This window comes from Lepeophtheirus salmonis, chromosome 10 (genome assembly GCF_016086655.4).
Source record: "Lepeophtheirus salmonis chromosome 10, UVic_Lsal_1.4, whole genome shotgun sequence".
NCBI lineage: Eukaryota > Metazoa > Arthropoda > Copepoda > Siphonostomatoida > Caligidae > Lepeophtheirus > Lepeophtheirus salmonis.
In genome coordinates, this window is record NC_052140.2 from 20,922,146 (window position 1) to 20,934,073 (window position 11,928).

At 32.1% G+C, this 11,928-nt stretch overlaps 1 protein-coding gene across 3 annotated transcripts in view; it reads left to right on the top strand.

Annotated features, from left to right (window-relative positions):
• Nucleotides 1–11,928, top strand: part of how (protein held out wings) — a 47,267-nt gene that overhangs the window by 27,619 nt on the left and 7,720 nt on the right. For 2 of the 3 annotated variants that reach the window (XM_040720445.2, XM_040720444.2), the window contains exons 4-6: nucleotides 984–1,124; nucleotides 9,068–9,161; nucleotides 9,231–9,560. In XM_040720445.2, coding sequence (XP_040576379.1) covers nucleotides 984–1,124; nucleotides 9,068–9,161; nucleotides 9,231–9,560 — 565 coding nt within the window. Of the gene's footprint in view, nucleotides 1–983; nucleotides 1,125–9,067; nucleotides 9,162–9,230; nucleotides 9,561–10,356; nucleotides 10,896–11,928 lie in introns of those variants that run through there. The other variant, XM_040720447.2, reaches the window with a different exon arrangement.

Below are 11,928 nucleotides of genomic sequence, written 5' to 3' on the forward strand. Positions count from 1 at the left end.
CCGATGTAGCCTGTAATCTTTAATGTGGTTTCTCCTTCATAATCAATCAACTCTTTTTTTTTAAATAAGAAAAAAAACATCTGTAGTGTTATATTGTCCTTATGAGGTAAAGACATCTTCTACTCCCGGATATTAAAGTAATATTTGAATGCAAGTATTTATTTCTTTAAAAAAACACACGTTATTTTATCAAATACAGCTCCAATTTTTCCGTCATGTCTTGGAGTAGAAGATGTCTTTGTTTTGAGTGACGCGTGCTTGAAATTTTCCTTAATAATTGAAGGTTTGATTATTCGAGTTTATATTAAGTCGAACTTGCCAAATTATTAATACAAAATCCTGCAATTTCAAATCATTGTCAGGGAATTGTCGGGTTTCATAGTTAAATATGGGGGTTTTTCCCCCTCATGCTCGAATCCAACAATAGACAATACAATTTGTTATTAAATAATTAAAAACTGACATTGGGTGAATGTATACAAAAAAATATTTATAAAATATATATAGTTTTCCACAAGGAACTACAATGGATAATCATTAACAATTAAGCATTTCACTTAACACATGGGTGGAAAAGTCCTTTCCCCCGTTCAAAATGGACTTTTTTTTCAATTATTATTCGCTTTATGAAGCAGAGTTCTTATAAATCTTTTCGAGCCGCCAATGCTTAGCTTGAACAGTATTTTTCCTATCAAGAAGCGGTGCAAGGTTAAAACTCGAAGTTGTGATGATCCATTGTTTTGGAAATGTGGCCTCACACTTTGTACAATCACTCACAAACAAAAGAGCAGGCCTGTCATGAAACAGCTGTCTTCTGAAGGCTTGTACACTGAAAATGAGGCGAATTAAAAAATAGGGGCTTATGTGTGAGGCTCAGGACCTTTCACCCCATGTGTTATATACATATATATATATTAATTAACTACGACTATTAAAAAGAAACTACGACTCTCAACTATGTTTTTTATTTGTTGTTCTTGTAGGAGGACAGTAATCGCGGAAAACCCAATTGGGAGCACTTAAATGATGATCTTCATGTCTTAATCACGGTCGAGGATTCAGAAAATCGAGCTGCTGCTAAGCTACAAAGGGCTGTCGCCGAAGTCAGAAAATTACTCACAGTGGTAAATATTATTCATATTTAAATTAATACAATATATTCATAGAGAAATAAATTCGATTAGCAGATTAAAATCGTCAGTTTGTTGCAATAAATAACCTCAGCTATGACAAAGGGTATAGTGTGTTTTTGGCGTGACGTCACTTATGTTGATTTTGGTTATTTTTGAGGGGCTGAACAAGCAAGTTTTAATAGAAAAATCAACTGCCCTTTTTCCATTAATATAAAAAAAAAATAGTGAACTATTGTTTATCAAAGCGGTTCTAAGAAATAAACGTACTTTAATCTTACTGATTTATTAGGGATTTTCAGTAGATATTATATATTAATTTAACTCAAATGCCACTATTTATCATTGACATCAAGTAGTACTTAATGCGGAAGGGAAGTCTTTTTAAATTCTTAAACCCATTTGATCAAGTTTCACCAAGATTTATAGGAAAGTTGTACATTTTGTGTAGTAAAAATAAGCCCTACGATGGTGTCTTCTTTGATTATGATTATGTAGCAATTTATGACTTCAATGAAAAGCTTGATAAATAAAGATGCAGTCATACCTGGAGATATGAGTTTTTATTTAGATACGAGCTGGTCGAAAGTTGGTGACGAGACGCTCGATCATTATTTTTTTTTAAATTATTTGTTATGGGATTAATTACCTTGACTAACGAACTCGATCTATTAACATATTAAGCACGTATGCCAAGGTATAACTCTTTAATTTTTTTTTCTCCGAGTATATTATGATTTGAACATTGGCCAAAGAAAATAAGTTAATTGGTTACATTCGTTACCCCAAACAAATAATGATTCATTTCCGTAGTTGGCGTTGCCGATTACTATTTCAATGAAGTTCCTATGTTGTAAGTGTAAGAAAAACAGAAATGTTATAGTCATATTATATCCTTTGTGTCATGAGTACTCTGGTCCACTCTTTTGTATTTCTTTCTCTATGGGGATATATTATAAGTAGTGATTTAAAATATAACAACAATCTTGAACAAAAATCAAGAAACTGATACGTTTAATCAACGGACGGGCCACATTCCTATCTGGTTTTGCACCGGGATAGATTAAAAGAGATGCTGACTAACTTAGTTTTCATCTCTATGATCTTTGGTTATGATATCAACCAATATATCCAATTTTTTTAAAAGAATCATATACTTCACAAACATATTTTGATCAATTACAGGCTTTGTAGTCTAATTTCTGATCCAAAAATGTTAACTATAGTTTGGAACTTTTATTTGATTTATGATACTTAAATTGACCCCGATGTGCCCTCATTCAAATGCATAAAGTAGATATCAATTTCTAAATCTTTCATTGTGACGATGCCTTGTTGCTTCTAACTCTTAACTACAATTTGTGACGCCATCAAAGGATTAATAAGAAATTTCCTTGTCGATGGAAATTGATAAGAATTATTTAACTAATAATAGCGATGAAATCACTAAGAAAAATACCTTAATCGTAATGACATGCCTCACTTTATGGGGAAAGATTAGGATTTCTTAAATTTTTGGGATTTAGATGAAATTAAGAACTTGTTTTTATACTGTTCCGGCAATACATCTCGCTCACTTTTGTTGCAAAACAACACTTCAATTGCAAGATAAAGGTGTTGAACTTTCTGAAGAAATAATACGGATCAAACAACGATCCACCTCCCAAAAGGCGATTAACGAAATTGTCCAAATAATACTGTACATCTAATAATCCAGACTCAATTTTCAGTAAAAATCTATTTGACTTGTTTTTGTGTTGACAGGAACCACACAACAAAAATATATAAATATCATGACGCTACCTCAGCTGTCGATGTTTCTGCTTCTTTCTACCTAATATTTATTCTAATCGTTCATTCGTCGTATTAAAATTTGCTCTTGTTAAGCTGTTAGCAATCCCCAAAAATTATTGAATAATAATTCCCTTGTTAGGAAGACAAACTACAAAGAACTGATTTTGAGCCCTGTTTATTTTCGTATTTAAGGTTGCGTGATGCAACCTTAAATAACGACGCGATATAAGGACATTGGAATGTTTTTCCTCTGTATGTCCCCTGTTTTTTTTTTTTGTTTCTTTCTTTTCTACAAAGGAAATGATATTTTTCATTATGAACTGTTGATAATTATATTAATGAGAGAGAAAGAGGGATTTGATTATGTAATTCCATCAATAATTGTTGGTAAGTACGTTTAGTGATTCATATGATAATATATCCTCATTAACTCTTTCTATATCACGCTGTTACCATTATTGTTTTTTGGAACTTTTCTTTAAAAAAATATAAAATACTGGAGTGGGGAAAAAACTCCGAATTTGTTGGAATTAAAGTTAGCAAATTCAGCCCAATTAGGTAATTATTATAACGATTGTGGAGAATTATTAACTGTTTAATAAGAGCTCACTCAAAATACCAAACCAATCAACTTTCAGAACACTGATAAGGTGTAAAACGTTGTAAAGGCCTTGTGATATAATATATATCTACATTATGTCAAAAAAGGACCAGGAATTGTTAAATAAAACATATATTTCACATTTAATCATTGAAATTTATTTTGTGGCTTTCAAATTTATCTCCATTGGATGCCAACATTTTTTCCCCGAGTCCTTGAAACATTTTTTATTGACAACTTTTGACATGGCCTTAATCTTCTTCTACGAATTGAGTTTTATAAATTCAGTAGTCTCAAAACGGGTTCGGCGGAGTGGCAATTTAAGTTCAATTTAACCAACAAAAAAAAAAGTTACACGTAGCTAAATCAGGTGAATATGGTGGTCGATCGATGGTATTTATTGCGTGTTTGGCATTGAATTCGCTCACAATTGTGGCTCTGGGGATGCCGCGTTATCGTGGAGTAAAATCCTTGAGTTTTTTCTTCACTAATTATGGCCTTATTTGACGGATTTTTTCACGCAAACGCCTTAGTACGCCCAAATAGTACTCTTTATTGACCGTGTGTCCCTTGGAACGAATTCACGATGCACCAGAGCGCAGATATCAAAGAAAACAATGAGCCTCACCTTGACTTTTGAGCGACTTTGTCTTTGACGTTCTCACGCCCCTCATTGAACGCTTTGTGCACTCATATGCAAGGCGTTTTGATAAAACTTATTAACTGAAAGCTTTTTCTAACATTGCGAACGCGTCAGCACATGCCATTTCGGTTGTAACACAAAATTTAAGGCAAACTCTCGGTTCAATAATTACGTTCATTGTAAAAATCGTGGAGCACTAGTGAGGTAGACTGACTGATCCAGCAATTGCAAGCAAATTGGTCTACAGATTCTGCTCAAACTTGGCATCATAATGAAAAACAGTCTTTCGAGGTAGAATTTTTTTTTAATCCCTTCGATGCGGGCAATTTAAACTAACAGTTCCTGCTATTTTAAATTTTTGTTTTTGTACAAAAAACATTAAGTATGTTCAATTGGAGTACATTCTACAAAAATGTCGATAGTGGTACACAATTATGACTCACTATAACTAAATCAATGTTGAATCACTTTTTTTTTAATGTTCATTTCTGATCCATTCATTCATAATACAACAATATTTCCATAATATTTATGGCCTTATTACCTTTTAACATTAAGGGTGTGGCTTTTATTTATTGAACATTTATTCATGGACTGTAATAAATAATTACGTATGAATGCGCGCTACTTCCCATCTACTCTTGATGGGTGTTTAATGACTATTCAATCTCCATGAATGCGAATCACTCTAAAACAATTCATTGTGAAGAGTGAGAATGCCCGGCAAATCAATCAGATTCTGAATAATTAATTATTGACACACAGGCATGAAATTATGTAAAATGTTATTTCCTATTGCCTCTTTGTTCCATGGAGTAATTTCGTTTGTTATTAAATAGTTAGTAGGGCTTTATGTATCTTGATAATAGGGGACTTAAAAAGGAGATCCGGTGTTGTCCTTGAAAAATCATTTTGACTAATAACACAATGGCGGAAAAGTACTTGAATTCACACAAAGATGGCGCTATTTTTTTAATATTATTAGTACCAGCCGTCAAAGGACAGCTGTCAAAATTTTATGACAGTATGTTTGTGTGACGAAAGTTATAATTTTACAGTTTAATCCACATGATAGCCCTGACAATTTGTTGAATTGAGATCAGCTTCTATCAGCTTTGACATGGGAGGATTAAATAAACTAGGACAATGGAAAGAATTACTCCGATCTCTACCTCCAATTCTACTCTGAGTTCAACAAGGGCTTACGATTATAACTTCGCAACAAATCCTCAGGGTGACTCTTCGTCTGTTATGAGCACACACGAACATTCAAACAGGTTTTGAATACAATTCAATATATTGAGGAAAGGATGTTCACTACTCAGGAATTAAAAAATAATGACAATTGCTAAGGAAAAGAAAATTCATTCTTCAGACATCAGTTTTTTTAGACGGATCCAACGCTATTTTCAGTACATCCCCAGTAATTATTAGTTAATAGCTATTTGTGTCCTTCTTTCCACCTATGTATGTAGGCGGTTACTATATGGGTATGTAGGAATTAGGAGAGTCAATGATGCGGTAACTTTTTGAAATGAGCGAAAAAGTAATTAGTACAAAAATATAGTGTATATTTTATTTCTCAAACTTGTATACATCCTTCATACTGCTCGGAAGAGCAGCAAGAACTGATAAATAAAACTAATTCTTGTTATATTTATTAGTGTTGAGACTCGGTCTCAAGTGATTGTTTGAGACCGATTTGGACTGTGGATAGAAATTGAATTGTTTTGATTTCGGGAACAGATTTTTTTGGTCTGAATTCTTGGACTAATTTTTCCCCTAACCTTATTTATGAGGAAATTATGTTTTTCATTGTCAGTTGTCCAGGTTTAAAAAAAAATCCTGATCCTTTTTCTTAACTTACCCTCAACTCTGGCTAAGGTTCTTTGAACAATTTCCAACAATAATTGAAATGGTGTTACTGCACTAACACAAAAATACATTTTGTGGTCTGCTGTCGATGTGTCCAGGGGTGTCTGCAGGATGATATTTTGGGAACTTGGTTTTTGGAATTTTTATTCCTAATATTTTCCAAAATCCATAGCTATACACACACATAGATTAAATTTTTTGAAGAAAAAAAAAATCAAGTTCTTCACAAAAATTTAAATTTTTGAAAAATAATTCAAAAATCCAAAGTTGTTTAGAAAAAATTTAATTTTTTGGAAAACAAATTCTGCTTATATCAATTTTTATTCCAGAAAATATCAAAAACGTATAGCTATTCACAGAAATCTAAATTTCATGGGAAAAAATTTGAAAAATCCAGAGCTCTTCATAAAATTTTTCAAAAATCGATAACTATTAACAAAAAATAGAATTTTTTTTTTTTTTTTTTGTATATTGGAGGTGGGGGAAGGGCTGCAGCCCCTATATAGATCAAATTTTAAACGAGACCGTTCCAGGCCTAACTTATTTAAAGGACAAATTCATTCCGTCCGCTAAAAATCGTTGCCCTCTCAAACCGGTTTATAATTTTCAGACCGAATTTCAACACTCTATCCCTCATGTAGAAGAAAAAAAAGAAAAAATACAAGCTATTAATACTTTATGACTAACTAAGATTAACTCATCAATGAGTTTCTTACTGGGGAGGGAAACAAATTAATTAAAAACAATAAACAAGGCTTTTTGAGTCATGTGAGGCGCAAAGGCCTACTAAGTAATTTCAACATCACATCAAGGGCATAAAAATAACACTCAAATCATGGGGCGTTTATCAAATTATGTAAACCGGGTGTTGTATAATTTATAACAATTTCTCCATTGTACTTCAAACTAGCTAATATGAATAAGCACATTTTGGACCCCTGAAATTATTAAAAAAGCGTATGTAAAAGTTGTTTTTGACTCATAATAATCCAATACTTTAAAAAATTATGTAATTTTGAACTCTTGAGGCTTAAAAATTGTCCAATTAAACCACAAAAATCTTTTTTTTTCAAATTGAAATCGTCTGATCTGTTTTTACTTGTAGTCTAGTTTTTTTAAAGTGAAGGGAATTTGGTTTTTGAAAAAAAAAAAAATACAAAAGTCCATAGTTATTCTCAAAAAATTACATTTTTTGCAAATAAAATCCCCAACTGTTAAAAAAAAATTAAATTTTTGTCTATAATATTAATTTGAAAAAAATTTTTTACTATAGTTTTTGAAAATTAAACTTTTAATAAAATTGTAAAAATTTCAAATAGTTGATATTTTTGAGGGAAAAATTCTGATATTAAATTTTCTATTAAAAAGCAAAAAATCCTTAATTTTGGAGAAGGGCTACACCCTCTGCGGACGCCCCTGGTTTCGGTCCTTATTTCTTTATTTCTGAACGAGGACTACAATTCAGTCCAATCCCTCTAGTCAGTCCTTAAAGAAGGTGTAATCAATCCCTCATGACGTCATTGAGTGTGTTATAATTAAGTTATGATAAAAACATGAATATTCTTTGCTAGATAAGTGGGATACTCTTAATACTTATCTCATATATCTTTTTGAGCTTATTAGACCCGATACATTTTGGGTTGGAAAATCCAGGGTTAATAGAAATAAAAGGTTAGACCATCATGTAATCCTCTAGAACTTTCAATCTGATGTATGTACGGATTACTGGGCAAGACGGGCAGATTTAGACAAACCACGCAACCACTCATAGTCGATGACGTCACTCTCACTAGAATTATCAATTTGATGGATCTTATCGACTGCTGGGCAGGAAAACAGATTTTGAACAAACACGCAACCACTCATCTACGATGACGTCAATATTAAAAGCGTGGTGGAAGTCAAACATCGGCAGTACATGGGTTATGGTATAACCTTGTATTTCTATTAACCTTGACTGTACCGAATGAATAAGGCCTGACACAACACTACTCTTACAAACAAGCTATTTCTGAATAGATTTTATGATTGGGGGAGGATATGAAAAAGTTATTGTGACACCCGGTATTAATAAATATTTTCATACATAATAAGTTTGTGTTGTAATAATACCTTCTGCAAATAAGGAGAACAACAATAGTGCTTTAATAAGTAATAATATCATCTATTTATTTTTTGGTCCAACTCCAAAACATTTACAAAAAATTAAAATAGCTTTAATGCTTCGCTTATTTTTAAATAAGTAACATATATTTGTATACTTTTCAAAAGCGTATCATGGATCTCACATGTTTTCTTTCAATACTACATATATGCCATGGTTGTTCAGCCGGAGATAATTGTAATGATTATAATTATGTTTAGTCGAACACATTGCTAGACCACCACCACGCCCATTGCGTAGTAGTCAACATATATAATTATTGCCTGTACATTTTTACTTGATTTGTCACCTTTTAATTGTTGTCGTGTTTCAGGGGTAATCGTCCTCCTAATACTAGAATACTAGTAGTGGATAAGTGGGGCATCATTATTTATAGGGTCAAGAAACAGTGAGCATGACAAATGATTAAATAGATTTCCTTTGCTTTTTAACAAGAGGGAAATGGTGTGGGTTTTTTTTTGTAGTAGAGCTTAAAAGTAGTTTAAAATATATATATTTGTAATAATTTTCCGTTAAAATCTGGCATCCTTCCAAAAAATATGAGAGCTTCTTAAATGTCATTTTCACCTTTTCTTCTACTTACATAATGTATAAAATAGGGGGGATGCCTTTGTCAATGGGTAAAGAGAAGGAGGAAGTTACTCACTAACTAACTACTACTACTACCTTGCCTCAACTTAAATGAAGCAAGGAGAAAGCAACATTTGTTGCTCAAATCTTGAGTGATGAATGGGGCGTGGCCCAGCCGGTAGATAAAAGTGTATTTTATGTTATATGTATGTACTATATGTTTATATTAATATCTCATTGCTTTGTTTAAAATGTCTAATTAAATATCTTTTTATCCTTATTATAATTAGTCTGAAGGTGAAGACGAATTGAAAAAGCGTCAACTCATGGAGTTGGCCATTATCAATGGTACTTATCGAGATTCAAATTCAAAAACGTCTTCTCGTAAGTTTCAAATTAAATATGAAGAGATTAAAATATTAAAACATTATTCCTTTATGAATACCTTTGCAGCTGGACTTGATGCACAAAATCGCTACCTAACCCAGGCAGGAACTCAACAAGCATTGCAGACAATGGTTAATCAACAAAATGCTTTACGTTCAGCAGCTCCATTGGGAGGTGCACCCCTTATACTCTCTCCACGCCTCCAAGTTCCCACCACATTGTCTAGTGCTGTTGGAGGTCTCCTTAATGGCTCAGGGGGACCTCCTCCTTTGATTGCGGCCAATGATACACAAGGCTTACTCTACGCTCAGTATGCAGCTGCGGCCTCAGACTATGCTAATTATCCTGGACTCGTTTCTCCTCTTCTAGCTACTGCAGAATACGCGGATCCCACGGGTGGGTGCTGTTCTTTATTACGATGCTATTAATTATAGCATTTTTACACCATATATGTATGTGTTCTACATGCTGAAAGACGGGAGTGTTATATTTCCAACTTTCAGTGCCTTTATCTCTCTATAGAGCGTTTTCACTGACGTCATTAATTGATTCATTATTGAAGGAGACGCCATCTTGGGACTCATAGTTGATATTTTTAATTCATAAAATGGACAAATTTGCTATAAATCTTCATCAAATACCTTTAATTATAAAAAACAAAAAAAAACTCAACACCTTCATTGAAAACATCTTGATGCCAATGATTAACAGGGATATCTGAATTATTATATCAAAGTAATAACGATTGAAAATCCCTATGAAATGATTAACTTTTTCATAATCAATTAGAGAAGAGAAAAGTCTTAAAAATATCTTATTCTTTGCATTGTAATAGTTAATAATTAATTTTTCTAACATGCTATGGAAATAAGTTTATATAACAAAGTAATAACATATATATTTAATAGACATTAGGGTTGGATATATAATTTTAACTATCATGTCATTAGAGGGATAGATTTTTGATGGACTGTACAATTCAAGCCCTTTTATTACTTGGTCCCATTTTAACATCCAGTAGTCCAATGTTTTCCTTACATTTATTAATCAAAATAGAGCTTGTATTCCTATAAAACTTTATTGTTTCACCCCCCAAAAATGCCCAACATCAAATATACTGACTTCACATGAAAACGCTCTATATTCCCGTACATTAATAATGAACTCATTTACATTTAAAATAATTTTACAGGTTATCAACAATGCACGGTTCCGTGCTGATTCTTCTTAGCCTCCGAAAACCTATATATACATATATATATAAACATTTTTTTATATATATCCGAATACTCCAAATATAGCTATATTTAGCTATAATTATATATATATATATATATATCCTTGAATATTATATGCCCAATCTATCGCCATCTCAGAAGCAATTATTTATATATATATATATGAATTTGTGCTACGGAGTTGCTCTTCTCTAATTAGTTAGTATGGCAATGCCAGCGTTATTAAACGAATTCTCTTTAAATTATCGAAAAAAAGTGTGTCCTATTGCCTGCTGCTGCTGCTGCAAATGTCCCTCGAATCACTCCCTCCCACACCATCCTAAAGTTGTATGTGTTTGATAAAGTAAGAGCAAATGTTAGATTATCTGAAAAGAAAGCATTTCGAGCAATCAGAAAAATCTCTTTTTTACAATAGTCATGGGCTTAGAGGGTTCTGTGTTTTTTTTTTTTTTTTTTGCTTTTTTGTATGTTTTTTGAGGGACGTGAAGACATTTTGTTTATTTTAAAAAAGAGACAAAGCATTTATGTAATTATTAATTAGTATTCCTTTAATTACGTATGTAACTTTCAAGGGAGTTTTTCAGAGGCATGTAGATCAATAAAATACAAAAAAAAAACGAAAAAAAAAAAAAAAAAAAAGATGGAACACAAACCAGTTGCTTTAGTCTGATCTTTTATCATAATGTTATATATTTTTTTTTTTTTTTTTTTTTTTTTTTTTTTTTCCCCGTGGATTGCATCTTTTTCTTTTGTTTTCTTTAATTAGATATCTTAAAGTATTATTTTATTATTATTGCTTAATATTGTGTTGATTTTATAAGGTATTTATATAGTTTAAATGAAAGAATTGCTTTTATTATTTAAAAAAAAAAAGAGAAGAAAACGAAACAAAAAAATCAAATCAAATCTTCCCTATAGTTACAAATCAATCAAAATACATACTTTTACTATTCAACATATATTTTAAAATGTAATTTTTTTGTACATACATACATATATATAATTTTTGCCCCCCACTCCCCCTGTGAACGGTCCCCCTCTCCCCCTCATCCCTCAATACACTTACTACTAACAACAACCCATGCACATTATTATCATCTCTACTTACAGTCCTGTTCAGAAAGTATTCCTAAAATGACATCATCAGGCACTAATAGTCAAATGATTGGCTCCGAGTCTGAAAAGATTTGTAGATCACACCATGTGGTAAAAAGTTACAAAAATTCAGCTCATCAGTGGGGGTTTTATCTTATTTTCCATCAAAGATTAGTACTCACTACAGCTCAATTACCTGAATTATATATATTATCCACTAGGGGGTGTGACAGCTTGTTTTAAAAAAAGGCGCATTCGTAGAAGAATTTTAGTTGCGCCCTCTATGCAACAAACAGACTGTTATTTTGTATGAAATAATATTATCATTCAAGGAGTTGTGTTATTTTGCCACAGACTCGCGGCACACTCTGTAGCTCAGCGCTCATGCCCTCTTACATCAAAACGTATAATTTTTATACGTCCCTCAAGTC